The 20,377-nt window shown below is 41.3% G+C and overlaps 1 protein-coding gene across 2 annotated transcripts in view; it reads left to right on the top strand.

Annotated features, from left to right (window-relative positions):
- Positions 1–15,178, top strand: part of LOC146075007 (bone morphogenetic protein 7-like) — a 113,051-nt gene extending 97,873 nt beyond the window's left edge. For both annotated transcript variants that reach the window (XM_083183804.1, XM_083183805.1), the window contains exon 2: positions 12,654–15,178. In XM_083183804.1, coding sequence (XP_083039930.1) covers positions 12,669–13,943 — 1,275 coding nt within the window. In that variant the 5' untranslated portion in view covers positions 12,654–12,668 and the 3' untranslated portion in view covers positions 13,944–15,178. The remainder of the gene's footprint in view (positions 1–12,653) is intronic.
- Positions 15,179–20,377: the final 5,199 nt, after the last annotated feature.

The following is a 20,377-nucleotide window of genomic DNA, read 5'->3' as shown; positions in this document are numbered from 1 at the left end:
TCTGTTATCATTGTACACCTAACATCTTTCACACTGTAGATCTTATAGTGTTAACGCTTGTGCCGCCTGATAGTGTGTACATTTATTTTGAATCGTCCTTGAAAAGTACTGTTGTAATTAGTTTCCTCGCAATGTTTTTGCACTTTGTGAATCAGTTTGTACACATTGAAAGTTTTAAATGACAATGAATAAGAGAGCCATTGAGTTCTCTCCCTCCAAGTGTTAAACAATATACTGCATTCAGCTACATTCAGCTATTGTTCCTGGCCTTAAAGCTATTTAAACTGAATATTATTCATTTAATGTTAATCTTATTAAGCACAAACAGTAGCACAATGTGTAATCCAATCAGTTTATACAATGCTTTAGTACAGTTAGAATCTACATGTGTTTACTTACTCCAGCTCCCTAAATAATTCCCCAATTTACTATAATGAATGCTCTACCATCATGTGCAATAATTGGCACAGAACTCTATACTTTACTGTGTCTGTTTTTAAAGTGTCCATTTTTGGTTTACTAGTTTGAGGAACTAAAGGAAAGTTTAGCATTTTAATGAACCTTGCCTTAGAATAGCCAACTTCTCCATTGTAGTCCTTTTTTAACCTTGCTGTGAACATTGTCATGCCTGATAACTGGGCCTAAGTTTTACAGACTGCCACAGAATGATATCAAAATAGGTGTTAATTGATAGTGTTTGTATATAGTACTAGGTGTCTACGGTCTTGCTAGTTGGAATCTGGTTTTTACTTCCGTACTATGACGTGCTGTGAACACCGTGGTCAGGGTTGGACTGGCCCTGGTACAGGGAAACGCCTGTAGGCCCTTATTGACTGTGAGCCTTCCTCCTCTTCCTAAGGATGAGATTCTAAGGATAGACTCACTGTGTGCATGAATTACATTCTATATATGTTACCTTATACTCCCAGGACTGCAATGTAACGTATTTTGTTCCCCACAGTGGGCCTGATTCAGACTTGCTGCATTTATTCAGAGCCTAGCAAACAGGTTATTGCTGTCATAGCAAACGCATGCCCCCCTGCCGGCTGTACCCCCTCACTATGCTGTGAGTGGATGTGTACACTTACACCTCTGCTTGCAAGTGCCCGTACAGAGGAGAAATCATTTGATAGTTGGTCACCATCAAATTACTTAAAAGTAGCCTGGGACTGGCTTTTGTGTTGCACGATTTTCTCTGAATTGGGTTCGGGCGCTGATGTCATATGATGTCATCCGCCTAACCCGGCAGGCAGGGGAATGTCTGCGTTCCCTGCTGTGACCCGCCCAGCATTTCCATGGGCGCGCACATAAAACCCTGGCTGCCAATCAATATGTGAAAATCTCATGGAAGGTGTTTGCTGTGGGGGTCTGCACATGTGCATTACCACCCATGTGCATGTGCAGTCCACCGCCATCGGAGACAGGGCCAAAATCGGTCCTGAAAGAGCCAGTCTAAATTGGCCCGTGTGTGTGTGTGTGTGTGTGTGTGTGTGTGTGTGTGTGTGTGTAGTGAGATGAACAGCGGCACTCCGGTCTTCAAACAAATAACAACACCAGCCTTTCAAGGCTTTTCTCAAAGCAGCATACATGAAATGTAAGTGACAAACCTACCCTTAAGTAGTGCAGTGCCGTGTACCAATTTTATGCTGGGATAGCATTCACTTACGGAAACGTGCCGTCATCTCCCCCAGAGTTGCCATAGCAACCTTACAAAACAAATTACATTGAACATAAACTACTATATAATGTAAAAATCTGTGTCCACTATACACCGCAAAAACGTAAGGCATACATACAGAATAAATACATAGTGAATAAGAACATCAATAACAGACCACACACAAAATAAGCATACTGCATAATAGAAAATGAAATACTGGGCCAAATGTAATAGGGTGAGAGTTTCAGAAAGTGAGAGATTTTGGGAGAGTTTTCCCTTTTTTTTTTTTTAAGCAGCAATCAATTACATGGCAAAATCAACCTGGTTTTGCAGTGTAATTGATTGCTGTTTTAAAAAAAAATGGGAAAACTTTCCCAAAATCTCTCACTTTCAGAAACTCTCACCCTATTACATATGGCCCAATGTGTAAATAGTGATAAATGTGTCTATAATCACAGTGTATACGTAAGAAGAATAATACATCTAAACAATATTAATAAATGATATAGAAAGAAAAGACACTTATATGTGAAAATATATTTTTATATGTATCACTTTACTTAAACTTTACAAATATTAATGAATCTGTGAACCCTTCATCAGATTGACCCATTTGTATTAAATATACAGTATACATTGTTCGCCAAACCTATTGCCTTCTATTCCACTCTGCATTATAATATATTTACTGTCCACAAACTGAAAGGTACCTAGTTATTCCAAAACAGTTATTTTGTTTGTTTGTTAATTGATGCCATTCACTCGGGAGACTCTGACCTCTACATGTTACAATATCTACATAAGCACAACTTTTTCATCAACGCCACCAAATTCATAATTCTATAAGAAGTGGTGGAGACCTAATTGCTCATTAAGCCCCTTTGGGGCCATAGAACTTAATCTATGGATCCGTCTGGTCTCCAATTGTAAGAGCCTTTTGGCTCTATTACCTCCTCTCGTCATGGCGGGAATATGGTTGATGATCAGCATTTAATGCTGGCCAGTAAATGTCTCGCTCCACAGAGTGGCGTGCCACCGGTTGGTGGCTGGCACCCTTAGATAGAGTTAAACCTGATGCCAGAGTGGAGGAGAGCCATCCGCTCTTTGAAAGGTCACTCTGTCTTTCCCACATACAGTATATAAGTCAGCATGGGTAAATCATCATATATATGACCTATTTGGTGGAACATCTCTTGCCATAACTCCCAAAGCTGTCAACAGTACTAGCGCTGCTTAGAAATGATGCCCAATGTTGCTGACCGTAGTTCACTCACACTTTATAATCCTCATTCTGGCTGACCGCTTATACTCTTCTCCTTACTTTAATCATCCCTGACCCAGTTTAGCCCTGCGAGCTACATGAGATGGAGGATCTCATGTAGCTTGATCCCATGTAACGCCACCCCTTTATCAGGCCCTCCTACTTATGTTCTTACAAGGAGTTGGAAGCCGGGAGGGAGTTTTATGCTGCCAGTACCGCTGCCTGTTATACAGTGTAACAGGTGCAGAGGCAGCCAGAGGACAGCAGCAGGGGATGCAGAGCAGGGAAAGTGCCTCCCTGCACTGCATCCTTTGCTAAGCAGCTAAAGCTGGCACTGGTGGCAGGACTGTGGCTTCCTCTACAGTTTCCAGCTCCTGGAGCTTTTGCACCAGTGGAGCCGCCCTCCCTATGCCCTTGCCTTTGGGGACTGGCCACACCCCTTCACATGGGTCCACACCACTGCATTCCCGCAGTGTCCCAATTCAGCACTGACCTTGGTTATTTGATTTTAGGGCTATCTGTAAATAAACTTGTTCAGATTTTCCACCAACCTTGCCACATTTAAGCAGTTCTCCTAAAAGTAATTCTCTTTTGAGAAGCCTAGAATTAATTTGATCTTTTACTCATTTTGTGTTACATAGCATATGAGAAGAAGTGTGCTCTTTACTAAAAAAAAACAAAAAAAAAAAACACCAGTTTTTCCCAACATGTCATATATTTAGAATTTCTGTCTGTGAAATCAATACTGACCCAGCAAACAACATAGCTCACATGTGCACGATTAAAGAATGCCACAAAACATGAATCCTTAGTTGTGACACCTGTAACAAAGCGCAAACAGTAACTCAGGAAGACTTTACAATATGTTTTTGGTACTAGCGTGTGAAAGCTGTCAATAGTCATATGAATGAAGTTATTTGCCCTAAGAATGATGCAGCAAGACAATTTTTCATTTTCCCACTCGGTCCACAGTACGAGGCTAGCCCATTCAAATCTTTACAGGTTAAGTGTACAGGATAATGTGGCCATTAATTCAAGCAGGCAGATGATGATCATCATAAAAAGGAAAGTTCATTGCTGCACTTGAATATCAATGATGTAGCACACTTATTTACCGAGCCAAAATGCATAAAAGCTAATATATTTGGCCCCCCTGCAAAATGATAATCCAGTAACAATGCCCTTTTCCTAATACCTTTTAAGTCGCATAAGGGCAGGAAAATCAGATTTATGTCATGCTGCTTTAAATACGAATAATAAACGAAGTGCCCTGGCTTACATTTGCTTTTGGCTCATGCAAAAAAGAGCTGACTTACTGCCAATGCTTGTCTGTAGCCAGCGTATTTTACATCTTCATAGCGAGTTTATGCAAAATTCTCAACCATTCCTTTCTCCTTGAAACAAAGCATAGCTCATATTTACCAATCTGCATTCTGGCTCTATAGCTTTGTAAGTCGGTCGTCATTTCTATTAGTACCTCATGAGGTCATAAGACACATTCTTAATAACTTATTCTCATGTGATAGAACAATGGGGGTTATTCAGATCTGACTGCAAAGATGATTTTGTTCTCAAATGGACACAACTATGGGCATTATTCTAGTTCACTCTTTCTGACACAATCCTTCTTAGATGGACAAAACCATGTGCACTGCAGGGGGCAGATGTAAAATGTGCAGAGAACACTAGATTTGGGTGTGTTATTTTGTTTCTGTGCAGAGTAAATACTGACTGCTTTATTTTTACACTGCAATATAGATCTCACTTTGAAGTAAAACCCCACCAAAATCGAATTCTCTCTGCACAAGTAACATCTGCCCCACCTGCAGTGCACATGGTTTTATCCATCTAAGAAGGATTTTGTCAGAAAGAGTGAACTAGAATAAGGCCCTATGGGCACTACTGTGGATGTAATGTGCAGAGAGAGTTAGACTTGGGAGGGTAGTATTGAAACTGAAATCTAAATTGCAGTATAAGAATAAGGCAGTTAGTTTACTCTGCATGGACACAAAATAACTCACCCAAATCTAAATTTCTCTGCACATGTTACATCTTCCCCACCTGCAGTGCAACATGGTTTTGCCTATTTGAGAGAAAAAGCAGCTTTGGGGGTTATTCAGACCTGATGGCAAAGCTGCTTTGTCCTCGAAAGGACAAAACCATGCTTCAATGCAGGTGCGGCAGATGTAACCTACAGAAAGAGTTAGAATAAGGTAGGGTGTATTGAAACTAAAATCTAACTCTCTCTCTACATGTGTTACATCTGTTCCACCTGCAGTCCAACATGGTTTTGTGCGGAGAACTGATTACAGTCTGTTAATTGTTAAACACTGTACAAGCTATCTGACGTGTGCCACCCAGAGAACGATTATGGATCACTATGCACCAGTGCCATATATACCAAAATCTCACATCTGTTTTGCTCTAGTGTCCTACTGTACCCAGTGTTTGATTTTCAGACCTACTTCTCTGAAATGTTGATTGTGAAGAAAGAAAGCCTGATGCACACATTAAATACTAATTTAAAAAAAAAATATTTATTTTAATATACTGTAGGTCTGACATAGCATTCATTATGGTGTTCATTCTAGCACCCGCCATCTTTGAAAACCCATGCAGTTCCTCTTCCCTGCCTGGGGTGTCGCTGTCTGCTGTGGTGTTTCTAGCACAGGTCTGGTTTGCATATCAGTGCTGATATACAGACCACACTGTGCTAGAAGCACTGCAACAGACAGCGACACCCCAGGCAGGGAAGAGGAATTGCATGGGTTTTCAAAGATGGCGGGTGCTAGAATGAACACTACATTACACCAATAAACAAACATACGTTTTAACCAGTTTTCTTTAATAATGTAGAGTAAAATACGCTAAACACATTGCTTTTCAAACATATTGTTATTCGCTTTAAATTAAAAATCTAATTTACATATATCTATTAATACATTTTTTTTAGAGAAGGTGGTTATTAAATTGTTCATCGCTGTAAGTGGTCATTGTATTTGACAAGACCCATGTAGCAAGAATGAGAAAATGGTGACACTGGGAGGAGTGAATTTATTAGTAGAACAAATAAAGTTTTGCTTTTCAAATATTTACAGTAACATGCAAATAAATGTCTAGGGCCATTCATACTTTTCTTACTATAATTATATTGGTTTATGCATTGCATCCAGTAAAAAGAGGCATATGTACAGTATTACTATCAGTTAATGAACCCTGAATTAAACAAAGTAGCATTATTGCAAATATTAGGTAAAAGTTTAAATAAACAGCAGATCAAAACTTTATAGATTCTGAATGTGTGGATGCACAAAAAAGAATTCGTTTTTATGGTATATATGATAAGTTTTCCATTAAGTCTTAAGGCCCCCATACACTATGCGATTTTGGGACGATTTCATCCGATTTCGGCACTTTGTGCCGATAATCGGATGAAATCGGCCCAAAATCGTAGGTATGTGACATTTGATCCGATCCGATGCGCGGTCCCGTGCGCATCGGACCGGATCAGGGAGGTCGGACGGTCTGTACATACGATCACGTCCGACCTCCCTGTATGCATATGCCTGCCACCTGACAGGCATATGCATACAGACACCGGGGGAGTAGTGGGGGTGGCCAGCGGCAGCGGTGGTGGGGGCGGCCAGCGACGGTAGTGGGGGCGGGCAGCGGCGGCGGGGAGGGCGGCGTTTGCGGTGAGCGCAGTGTACTTACACATAGCAGCAGCGGCGGGGACGGGACGCGCAGTGGCGGCTATTATATTTTTTAAATACTTGTCAAATGACCGGCCGCTCTCTGATTGGCCGGAGAGCTCTCAGCCAAACAGAGAGCGGCCGGTCATTTGACAAGTATTTCAAAAATATAATAGCCGCCACTGCGCGTCCCGTCCCCGCCGCTGCTACTATGTGTAAGTACACTGCGCTCACCGCAAACGCCGCCCGTCCCCGCCGCCGCTGCCCGCCCCCACTACCGCCGCTGGCCGCCCCCACCACCGCTGCCCGTCCCCACTACTGCCGCTGCCCGCCCCCACTACTGCTCACCGCCCTGCAGCTCCCCAGGGTTTTTTTTACATAGGATAAATAGCATCCTATGTAAAAATGGCACATCAAGTGCCAAATTGTATGTGAGCCTCCCGGGGAGCTGCCGGGCGGCTCGCAGGTAAATTGGGTCCGACTTGTCCCTAGGACAAGTCGGCCTAATGTATGGGGGCCTTTACTCCTTCATTTACAATCCAATCACATGGCTTCTAGGTCTTCAAATGCAAATGATACATCACACCTTTTGATGTATTGAAGTGTTTAGTATTTACAGAGGCGTGTCTCTGAGTTCTCTTCACATTCTACCACTCTACTGTATGTATAGTATGCATGATGACCCTCACCTGTTCCAGACAGAGTCTAAAGAGACCTACAGTTCAGGACAACTCGGACTCTTATGGAAACATATTGCAAAACCCCGAACCATCTCTGCAGAGCTCAGCTGATTCTAAATCAACATGAGCAATTGCCAGCTTAATCTCCTGATCTTCTTATTTATATATCTTGAGGAGTGTAAATCAAGATATAACTTGCTCCACACAAAGTGATTGTACTTGGCCTTTGTTTGAAAGCGGTCTTATTGCTGGATAAGTAAGATTTTTCTGGATTACCTGCAACTGTCCGCAACGCTACAACGTGCACACAAAATGTAAGTATGACTCGCTTCAGTTCTGTACTGTTTGGCAAATTTCACATTAAGTTAATATTAACATGGTATATATTTTATTTTTAAGGCAGCCAATACCTTTTTTTACTCCAAAAGTGAAAGTTTGCAACCAACTTTTATATATACCCAATCTTTTAAAATACACATATATATACTATTTGTTGGCTGATCTTTTGTAAATCAAGAATTATACAAATACACAATTGCCATGTTAATTTAGATAATAATGCTACTATTTTGCTCTGTAAATGTATTGAAAACATGTCAGCTTTTTAAATTGTGAAATGCACATTATTACTGAGGTTGTCTCTGCAGGAGTTTCCATGATCCTGCTTACATATAGTACTGCTTTTTGTGCAAGATAGAGATAAACTCAGGACTTAAAGTGGTCATGCAGCGGTGGGGTAACTCATTTCTCTATGCCACCTAATTACCCACCCCCCCTCTCTTCCCCCCATTAGGCAGACCTAATTAAAACTAAGCAAACAAAAGACAGAACAAGAAGGGAATTGCAAATGTAATTATAACAATACATATTTAATCAAAAGCAAAAATAAATATTATGTAGCTAATTATTAACTATAAAAAGGTAGCTGGTACCACAGTTAAAATATAAGTAATTTAAAATACTTTGTCGCAAAACGTGACTCCAGAAAAATAAAACCGGTTTAAAGACCACTCTAAAATACATACAGAGTAGCAATCAATGAGCTCATTTCTAAGTAAATAGCGACAATTTTTCAGTAAATGCAAAAGTGGTTATGGAATTGAAATAGTTATGCCACGTACACACTGATGGGTGCTGCCAACAGATCGATTTATTAGATTGGTGTTTACCCGATCATGTTGAGAAATTCCGTGCTCAGTGTGCACTTTCCCTATCATGTCTTGAACTGGAGGTCGGGATCGATATTGCATGTGTAGCACACGTGATATTCTTCCCCAGATCTGACATTGCAGGAATGTGGGAAGCCACTTATTGGCTGCAAACACTCCAATGCTCCTGAATGCACATTATCCCATTATTGGGCTGATCAACCCAATAACTGGATAGTGGGTACCCAGCATTACATGTTTATTATATATTTCAAGGAAAATCTCAAACTATATAGTAACCTGGTTACTATATATTAACCAGGATTGTGGAAAGAAGCATAGAAGAGGTAGGGAATGCAGTGTATAGATTGTGAACTGTCCTATTTCTCTGTCAATTACTGATCAAACTAATCCTAAAAGAAAATGTTTCCTAGTTGTGTATTCTTCCCATTCATGTAGTGCTATATGATACGATTCTTCCCCAACCTCCCTCTTGTGTACCACTAAAGGTGGTAACACATAGCGGTCATCTGGTATTTCAATTGAATACATTATATTAGTTATGCCTTGCTTGCTTTAAGGAAAAGAGCTAAGTCAGATAAATTGGGACCATCCTCCAGAAAAGTAAAAAAAAAAGTATTTTAAAAAGGTATGTGACCGCATCAATTCAGTATCCGGAAATAAGATGTGATTTCCCCAATAATGCATTGCTAAAACAGAAACATTGAAAGGAGATTAATGGTTCATTGAAACCAAGAAGCATAGGGGGAAGCTACAAAGGGATACATTACAGCCCCAAACTCAAAATAGATTTATTTTAATGAGATGCCTTGCTAGTGAATGTATGAGAATTCCTGGCCTGGAGATTAGCAGTTTCATAAAGTCTCTTTCTTGTGTGAACAGATGTTGATGTTTGCTGTTTCATTAGAAAGCAGTATTGTAGTTGTGGCATCAGATTTGCAGTTCAAGTCAACAGATGCTTATGTGAAACTGCATAGGCACAAAAAGCACTGATGCCAGGATAATGTTTTGGGGGATCTAGCTCATTTGCATTGCAAACTTTTAGGAACATTGCACTCCCCCCACCCCAACTAGCAATCTAACCAGTTTTGGGACAAAGCATTACAGACTGTGTATCCGCTCTAGTCTGAGAATAGTCTCAGTGCATTGTGAAACTGAATTCCGTAAGTGCATACAATGCAAACTATGCTAGATTGTGAAGGTAGCCATTTTCTGCAAGTTGAAGTGTCCTTGGGTTAGTCCATTGCCAATATTGCTTCAGCAACTTTATGCCAATACCACTACATGTTATGGTGTACATCTGTGTGTGCACCTCTGTGAGCATATTCAGATACTCCGATAACACTTGGGGGGTGATTCTGGTTGGCCCAGTAAGATGCGAGAATCGCAGCTTACCAAGCACCAGATACGTTGTCCATACGAGATGGTCGCCGACCATCGTATGATTTCTCCTGCCTTCACAAATAAGTCTGTGGAAACTGACTTTTATTTGTAGCCGTTGGGACGGGGTGAGTGGCTGATGATTGTGATATCAGCCACCCACCCCGGCAGGCATCGGCCTGCCTGCGTACCCATGGGAATGCCCATAAAACACTGCGCATTCCCGTGGGCAACCACCATCCCGTCCGCCCCCGTCCCAATGTATGCAAATGACTCGGCAACTATGCAAGTAACCAAAGCCATTCGCAAAGTAGAGCTGCATATGCACATAACAGACCATGCGAAGAGCTACAAACATCAGAACAGGGATGAATTTGCCCCATTCCAAGGCAGTCAGAATGAGTGCCTTAGTTTGTCGGTTGCATTATAAAGTCTTGCAGACTCTGAATGTGGCCTGCTATGTTAATGATTCTAGATCGGTTTATGCAACTACTACTGGCAACATGCCTGGGCCACTCCCTGGACATACCCATAGGACAAACCATCTCTGTGCATCAACTAAGCAACCTGCATGTCAATGCCAACATTTTCTAAATATTTCTGAGACCGTACATTTCCTGTGCACCTCATTCACAACTGAGAATCTAGGTATAATTCAGATGTGCTTGGTGTTGTAATTATAGATGGAGCTGCTCGCCATCCGCCAGAAGGGGGCGCACAAGATGTTCACATGCCCCATTCTGAAGGAGCCCGGCACTCCCCCGCCTTGCCCGTCTCCCTGAAGCAGAGACTGGCAAAGATTCCACTCCTCGCCTCAGTGTGGGATCTGCCTGGCAATTCCAGAGCAGGCTGAGAGGCGCTACATCTGTACTGCTGCTTTCATTGATGGTAGCAAAAAAGGCTGCAGGAGGAATCTACTACAAGAAGATCCCTTCTGCTGCAGTAGTGATCCAACCTGCATTCTAGGATACAGCATCAGATCCCTCAGTCATTATAAAGGGTCTTGTAGAACCCATGGAGACATGGAAGCCACTCAATGCAGAGGCCAGAAAATATCTATGCAATCACAGAGATCCCTGGCTACTTTCCTTCATGTAAATGGAGGCAAATCGCCGCCCCGCCCACAAAATGACATCATACTGTCAGTAACTGGTAGTCTGTTTCCAGACTGCATGCTATGTCACAGGACCTATGTGTGCACATAGATAAAAGGTCCTCCACATGCACAAGGTACAGAACATCAGAACTTTGTGGCCTGCACTGCAATAACGGCTTGACATGAATTATGTACATTGTGCAATATTTCCATTGCGGAAAATAAAACAAAATATGAAACATACTTTTTCTTCCATAGATACTATATCTATAGATTCTAAATCCACAAATGGCGGCAGACTGCTGTCCTGCTTCCTACATCCCAGGACTCATTCACAAATGTGCGGAATAGGTCTTGCGCAAGGTACTGATTTAAGCTAAAATTTGTAATGATTATAGAATTCACACTATGAAATGCTTAGGAGGGCAACAAGCACCTATAAGGCCAGATAACAACATTCTCACCAAAAGAAAAATCTAGAGTACAAGAAATGGTCATTAGGTGATGCATCAAACTATTTAGCTTAGAACAAAGGTTCTCAGCTTGCGGATCATGTTCCCTTCTTAGAGACGCAATCTGTTTCTCCATCCTTTGCTATTACATATACATCGGAATCTCCCTTTTTTGGGGTCCTATAACAATAGTGCACAGACACTGAGAAAAAGATTCGTACCACTATTGTATCATATGTTTGGACAAGGCTTAGGTATACTGTATGTTATTACTACCATACTCTTAGAGATTTTATGAATGTAACACATCTAAAATATACATTTACATTACATTTATAAATTTGTATATAAAAAGGTTAATAGAATTTCAATTTTTTTTATGCAAAATAAAAAAAATGTTTATTGGAACATCTGATATTTAACATAATATGGATTATTCTATATAGATGGAGCAGCTCATTAGAGCTGCTCGTGGCGATAGAATCGCCATACGCCGCCTTTCGCTAGCCACAGAAGGGGCACGTGTGCAAGAGATGCATGCGCACCCTGTTCTGATGGAGCCGGCCGTCGCCTCTCCGCTGCTCCCCCGTAGCTTTCCCCCCCCCCCCCCTACAAACCCTGCCCGTCTCCTTGAAACGGAGATGGGCAGGGAATCCGCTCCCTGACGCCATGTGAAGGGGATGTGCAAACGTGTGAGATGCTCACGCTTTCCCGTTAGATGGAGCACCTTTCCGCCAGCTCGGGGAATCTCAGGGATGAGGCGCTCCATCTGTTCCTTGATTATTTTTTCTCTTTAATAAGGGAAAATGTATCAAATTTTCAAAAGCGATAAAGTGGAGAAGTTGCCTATAGCAACAAATTATCTTACAGCTATAAACCCTTTTAGAATGTAAGCTTAAACGAGCAGGGCCCTCTTCCCTAATGTGCCCTTCCTTCTTTTACCTAAACCATCTCCATGCTTCCTTCAATGGCATCTAATCCTTCAGTTTTATGCCACCCTAATACTTATTTTCGTATTGTCTGACGATGCAGACATTTTTACCCTGTACTTGTACTACACTGTCTTGAACTGTAAATCATTGTTTTCTTGTTGTGCTTACTTGAGTATGAACTCTAACCGGGTGCTGTGCATCCCTTGTGTCGCTATATAAATGCATAATAATTAATGAAGCCTACACATAGATCAACAGGCCCATTTCCCCAGTAATGCACTGTAAATAACTTGCTACAGTAGATCTTTGATATGTTCTCTCTGTATTGCAGCAAAATCCTGTAGAAATGAATGTAGTGCAAGCCATCAGAAGAACCTACACCTATGTATGGATATGTTATATTTCCTTGAGAGTAATAACATCGGATACAAGTCTTGAAAATGATGTTCATTCTAGTTTTGTCCTGAAAAAACTGAGGGGCTACGAACGAAGAGAGATCCAAAGAGAAATCTTATCTGTGTTGGGTTTGCCACATAGACCTAAACCTCACTCACATGAAAAACAGACTTCTGCACCAATATTTATGATGGATCTGTACAATTCAATGAATGTCAGAAAGGAGACTGATGTTTTTCCGTACTTCAAACCGTTTTTCACCACAGAAGAGCCTCCTCTGGTTAGTCTCCAGGAAAACCACTTACTTGAAGATGCTGATCTGGTCATGAGTTTTGTTAATTTGGTTGAAAATGACACCGAATTCTGTCATCAGTGCTATAGTAAGGAGTTAAGGTTTGATCTTGTGGATATCCCTGTTGGGGAAGAGGTGACAGCTGCTGAATTAAGAATATATAAAGAACAAATTCAACATAATGAAACCTACCAGATCAGTATATACCAGGTACTTCAAGAATACCCAAGTAAATTGTTCAAGCTTGATACTTTGATTATCTTGGGGGCAGACTTGGGATGGCTGACATTTGACATTACTTCAACTAGTAATCACTGGGTGGTTAATCCACAGTTCAACCTTGGCCTACAATTGACAGTTGAAACTATGGACTACAAAAGTGTTAAACCGACACATGTAGGTTTAGTTGACAGAAGTGGTCCACAAGAGAAGCAGCCATTTATGGTGGCATTTTTTAGATCAGCAGAAATACAACTTCGTAGCATTCGTTCTACAAGTGGTAAACATTGGAATCAAGATACAGCCAAGGCATCAACAGAACAGGATGATCTCCCACTACCAAATATTACAGATAGCTTCAGGAGTAGCAACAGTCATAGTGGTCACCGTTTCTGGAAGCAATCATGTAAGAAGCATGAACTGTATGTCAGTTTCCGTGATCTGGGCTGGCAAGACTGGATCATTGCCCCAGAAGGCTATGCTGCTTATTACTGTGATGGAGAATGTGCTTTTCCTCTGAACTCTTACATGAATGCCACTAACCATGCAATTGTCCAAACTCTAGTTCACTTCATTAATCCTGAGACTGTTCCAAAGCCATGCTGTGCCCCTACAGAACTCCAGGGAATATCTGTCCTATATTTTGATGACCGTTCAAATGTTATATTGAAGAAATATAGAAACATGGTAGTTCGATCATGTGGCTGCCACTAGATTATTTACTGGTGACATGGAGTTAGAATGAATGAAATTGGAACAACGTTATTTTTACCTGTTTGGTGCACCTAAATCAGTGATTCACAACCTTTGTCCTCAAGGCACACTGAAAGTCCAGGTTTTGTGGAGATACTTTCTTGAGCATTGATGGTTCAACCAAAAATAAATGAGGTACTGTAATAAGTCACGTGCTCAATCTGAACTGTAAGTGTACCTTTAGGACCATGGCTGTGAACCCGTGCCCTAAGTACTTGTTGAGGTTTTAAGAGCTTTTTTTATTTATTAAAAGTAGTGAAACAATAATCAAGGATATTTATTTTAATGTGAAATAATGCTTTTTTTATCACTTTCATTTTTGGAATTGGTTTTATTATTTATTTTGAGTTAGTTTTCATAAACCTTGTATAATGTGGACCATACATCTACATGGCATTTCCTAGCTTTCTGAAAATAATTTGACTTGCCAATTCCAATAATTTTTTTAGTTGGAGTCTGTGAATAAAGGCTTTCTGTTTTTTTTCTGGGTGTGGATTACTATGTTGACAGTCATTATGTTGGCTATAAATGGTAGACAGTGAAAAAGTCAACATATAAAAAAGGTCGACAAACAATCAACATGAAAATGGTCAACACAGGGAAAAGGATGACATGAGTTTTTCATTTATGTCATCATGAGCCCAAAACTAGTGTAGAGCTCACCATGCTTTGGGCATGGTTTCTTGTCCCGCTTCGCTCAGCACACTTTACAATCGTATTCAATATGGATAATAAAGTATGATAAAATTCTCAGAACAAAGTTAACTCGTGTCAACCTTTTCAATTGTCGACCATTGTCATGTGAACCTATTGCTTTTTTGCCATTTCTCAATGACGAACCAGTGCATGTCAGCCCTTTGCCTGTCGACTAATAGTGGTCAACCTATTAGAGGTTGATCGAACAACTAGAATCCTAAAAATTTCTAACAGCCTGTGGAAGCAGAAAGATCCTGCTAGAATATCAGTTTCAGATTTTTGGTACCTGTAACTCAAGAAGTATTGGACATAGGGTCCCAAAAAATATTAATTGCTGTATTTAGTGTATGCATTCCAAAATATATTTTTAGTTTTTATAATTAAATAAACCTGTTGTAGCTCATATTTTTGTTTATTGAATACATTAATTACTGTAATAAAGTCTTTATTAATTTACTTTTTTAGATATGCTAAGTAAAAAAGCATTTTTTGTTTAGGTTCTTAAAATAAAGATCTGGTGCTTCCCCAACATTAAAAACTCTGATTATTATTATTATTATTATTATTATTATTATTATTATTATTATTATTATTATTTGTATTAAGCAATGGAGATGGTTCATTATTGGATGATACTACAAAATAATAAGCTAAGATCTAAAAAACCTATACATTTTATAAAGTTACGTTATGTCTGCTTGATCTATATACTGGCTAAATGTCCACATCCATATTTTCCAATGTTCTAAGTAGAAACATTTTAATTTTAATAGTTTACATCTGTGGTTCCCAAAGTTTTCTGAATTATGGCATTGTGGGGGAAATTTACTAAAGGAAATTTGTAAAAAATAGGTGTACTTGTATCCAGAAATACTTATTTTTGACATTTACTATCCCAAAAATACAGCATTTCTTATTCGTATCGATAGCACATCAATACGACTACGAATTGCTGTATTTTCGGGATAGTAAATGTCAAAAGTAAGTGTATTTCTGGATACAAATACACCTATTTTTTTACAAATTTCCTTTAGTAAATTTCTCCCTGTATCTCTAGTTTTTTATCTCTAGGCCCAGATTATTATTATTATTATTATTATTATTATTATTATTATTATTTATATGTTGCCACAAGGGTTCCACAGCGCCTGCCAATACATAGATGAGCAAAAATATCTATATATATAAACTATAATATAAATATAAATTACAGTTCTAGGCAAATTCGGTCCACGGCATTGCGGCGGTCAGAATTCCGGCGTCTGTATTTCGACTGCCGGGATTCCAACCGCTGGCATATTATACCAGATCCAGTAGAAGTGAGCCTAAGTAGAAGGGTAGAATGAGTGATGGTTAGATTTAATGAAGTGGGTCTTGAGAGCCCATTTAATGTTTTGTAGGGAGGTGGAGAGTCTGATGGGGAGGAGTAGAGAATTCCAGGGTTACAGAGCACAGCAGCCAAAATCTTGGAGGCAGGTTTGTATGGAAGTAATTTTTTGGCAGGAGAGGTAACGTTCGTTTGTGGAGTGAAGAGGGTGGGAGTGTAAAAAGAAAGAAGGTTGGATATGTAGGTGGGAGATGAATGGGTGATGGCTTTATAAGTGAGTGTGAGGAGCTTGAATTGTATTCTGAAGGGAAAGGGGAGCCAGTGTAGGACTTGTTACGAGGAGAGGTGGACTTGATACATTGGAGAGAAAGATAAACTGGGCAGCAGCATTAAGGATAGATTGGAGTGGCCAGAAAGGAGGAGATTTCAGTAGTCCAATCTGGAGAGGACTAGTGAGTAGATAAGAGTCTTTGTAGAATTCTGGGTGAGAAAGGGTCTGATCCTGGAAATATTTTTAGGTGGAAACAGAACTTTGAAAGTTGTTGAATGTGTGGTTTAAAGGAGAGGGCAGAATCAAGAATAATGCCAAGGCAGCGTACTTGGTGACTAGAGGAAATATTTGTTCTATGGAAAGACAGTGAAATAGTTGGGAGTGAAGTTATGTGGGTGGGTGAGAAGATGATCAGCTCAGTCTTAGACATTTTAAGTGCTGGGACATCCAAGAAGAGATGGCAGAGAGACAGTTGGAAATCTAGTTCACTCTTTCTGACAAAATCCTTCTTAGATGGACAAAACCATGTGCACTGCAGGGGGGCAGATATAAAATGTTTCTGTGCAGGGTAAATACTGACTGCTTTATTTTTACACTGCAATATAGATCTCACTTTGAAGTAAAACCACACCCAAATCTAACTCTCTCTGCACATGTTACATCTGCCCCACCTGCAGTGCACATGGTGTTGTCCATCTGAGAAGGATTTTGTCAGAAAGAGTGAACTAGAATAACCCCCTAAGTTACATCTGTAGATGTATGTTGCATTGTTTTAATGTAGCGGGCAGGAAGTTCATCACTAACTTCCACTTGTTAATCAGCTACATTGGCAGCTATTATACAGCACGATGCAATGAGTAAAGATACCCTTTTGAAGCTCTTCAGGGACCTGTCTTAATTTTTACATATTGCAATTGGGTAAAGATTAGTATTGCTCTAACATCAATGTATCCCACAATTGTGATATGTAATAAGATTGGGATGGTTTGGTTGACAATACCCTATATGACACTAAAGAGCATTCTAAATATTGGGCCTGATTCATTACAATTGTTGCTGCTTACTGAGCCTTACAGAATTACCCCATTGTCCTATCTCCCCAATATATGTCACCTATCACACCTGCTGTTAAACATCAGTACTTTTGTGTAGTAGGTGGACACAAGAATTAATTAGCCTGAAATGTCAAGATGGGTGGCCATCATCAATTATTTCTAGCTTTGCAGGATATACCATGATGAAGCATGAATTACTGTATGTTTAAATAACAATTTACACATTGGAACAAATTCCATATAATACTGTACATCTGTGTCTATCTTTCCATGATGTGTTAGAGGTGAGAATAGACACTCCCTCCTTGAACATGGAAAGCATTTAACTTCTACTGAGGAAGGATGTGGCAAACAGCTTGTTGAGTCCTTGGTCTTTTATCTATTTATTATTATTATTATTATTATTATTATTATTATTATATTTATAAGGTATCCTAAGTTGTTTACAGCGCCATGCATATGGCACACCTTAAAACAGTACATGGTACACAGAACTACAGTAAAGTTACCAAACTAAACAGCAAGTAAAAAAAAAAGGTACTTGTGTAATAACTGGGTCCCCGATTTTTTTCATCGGGTCAGAAAAATCGGTCGCATTGCATCGCATGCGTCCAAATCGCATGTGATGCGACGCGAATGACCCGATTTTTACATTGGATCCAATGTTAAATGGTCCCTGAGACCCGATTGTACATTGAACCCAATGTTAAATGCCCCCCAGATTCCATTTTTAATTGTATACCCACCCTGATGGGTAATTAATATGTGAAATGCCCCCCATTGTTAACCCCACAAAGCGTGGGGAGCGCAGCGAGCCCGTGAGGGGCAGCGGTACGCGTCCTACGACCTTTTCATACCCCCACTATCCACGTCGGCATGGAGTTGATTTTAGATAGTGTGGCGAGCCCGAAGCGTAGCGAGCATCGCTTCACATGTATTATGCGTCCCCTCGCGGGGCTCGCTGTGCTCGCCACGCTTCGGGCTCAGTGGCTCACTGCGCTCACCACACTATATAACATCAACTCCACACCGACGGGGATAGTGGGGGTATGAAAAGGTCGGAGGACGCGTACCGCCGCCCCTCGCGGGCTCGCTGCGCTCGCCACGCTTCGGGTTGACGTTCATCGTGGCATGGCGTTAACAATACCCCCATTTGACATAATAATTAACCATCAGGGTGGGTATACAATTAAAAATGGGGTCTGGGGGGCATTTAACATTGGACCCAATGTAAAATTGGGTCTGAGGGGCCATTTAACATTGAGTCCAATGTAAAAATCGGGTCGGTCACATCGCATCGCATGCGATGCTATGCGACCGATTTTTCCAAACAAAATGGTCTCATCGCATGCCTTAAGTTAATGCATGCGATAAAACCATCGGGCGCCCAGAAATTACACAAGTACCAAAAAAAACAGCACAGGTAACAAGTAGCATCACAATTTATAGTAAAAATACAATGGAGCATGCAGACTACTTCTTTGCTTTGCTACAGCTACCAGAAAAGGTTGCTGTTAGTAGGAATGTTTGAAAACAAGTGAGAAGAGATGTAGGTATAGATGGTAGCCAAGTAAGAGAGCTGTAATTGAAGTGTGTGAGAAGAAGGCACTGGTACAAGGAGCTAACAGCTACATGAGGCAAGGTGGCCTGAAAGTAGGAAGTAACCATGTCCAGGGCCGGACTGGCCATCTGGCACGTCTGGCAAATGCCAGAAGGGCCGATGATCAGCTGGGCCGATTCTGTCCTTACTAAAGCACTCAGCAGCAGTGAGCATGCTTCCTGGGCTTCACTGTGCTGAGCGTACGGTGCCTTAATTTGCATATGACATCATGACACAGCTGCGTCATGACGCTCCCGTACTGAGCCGCCCTCCCTTCCAGTATTAGCTTAAGGCCAGCTTGAGTGGGGAGGGGCAGAGGCAGAGCTCAGGGGCGTAACTACAGGCGGTGCCTGCACCGCATCCTGATGGTTTTTTTTTAATGTGGCGTCACTGGCATGGGTGCAGGCCGGGGGTCTGTGTGGGGAGAATGTTGGGGTCTTGGGGAACATTTTGCGCTGCGGGGGGCAGCCGCTGGCGCAGTAGATTCAGCGTAGCTCTGACGGCTCTTTGAATGTGCAGCCTGCGCCAGGAGCTGGCTGCACGAAAGAGATCAAAGCCTGCTGCCTCCAAACCAGCTAACCTTATCCCGCCTGGACCGGCTCCCCTGATGTGCTGCCAGGAGACCATGCAGCTGCAAGATAAAGGTTACCACCTGAGTGTGAGATGCGGGGTGTGTTGGAGGGTAGTTCTGGCATGTCATGTGAATGCTGGGGACAGTCAATGGGTGTGTAATGGGAGTAGAGGAACATGGAGCAGTATGTGGGACGAAGAGGGGGAATTATGTGTGTATGGGAGAATAGGATTTTAGGGTGTGTGTGTGGTGGGGATAGAGGGTTATGGGGTGTATAATGGGGACAGGAACTGAAGTGCAGGATGTGTTGGGTGTAGCAGTATATGGGGTATTTGTAGGAAATAGGGGGAGTAGGGTTATGGTCTGAAGGGTGTGCAGAAATCAGGACAGGGGGCTGTTAATATAAATAATACTACAGGGAGGGGACTGTTAATTATAACAAATTGTGTAGCCTTATATGTAATGGTCATTACGGTATGTGTCATAATGTGTAATGGGCATATCTGATTTTCATATTCTGTAATGGGCATTACGTGTGTGGCTTTTGTGTAATGGGTATTACGGAGTTTGCTCAAATGTGTAATGGGCATTACGGTGTGGTATAATGTGTAATATCACGTCCCCTAAAAATTTTCCCCTGCTTGCAAATCTAAGTCAGTCTGGGTAGACTTCGACTTGCAGCGTCCAGTCCAAGAACAGGGCGGGCGGCTGACGTCTTGTCACATCAGCTGCCCACCCCCAGCAGGCATCTTCCCATCGGCATCCGCAAGGGGATGCCCAGCATTTTCCTGGGTGCACTCAGCGTTTTCCTGGGTACGGCCAGGAAACGCTGGGCGTTCCCATGCGCACACCTCCCACCCCTGTGCGAAAGCCAT

The sequence above is a fragment of the Crinia signifera genome, chromosome 4 (assembly GCF_055691185.1).
Source record: "Crinia signifera chromosome 4, ASM5569118v1, whole genome shotgun sequence".
NCBI classification, from domain to species: domain Eukaryota; kingdom Metazoa; phylum Chordata; class Amphibia; order Anura; family Myobatrachidae; genus Crinia; species Crinia signifera.
Note: the sequence above shows the minus strand (reverse complement) of the source record. Positions and strands in the feature narration are given on the sequence as shown.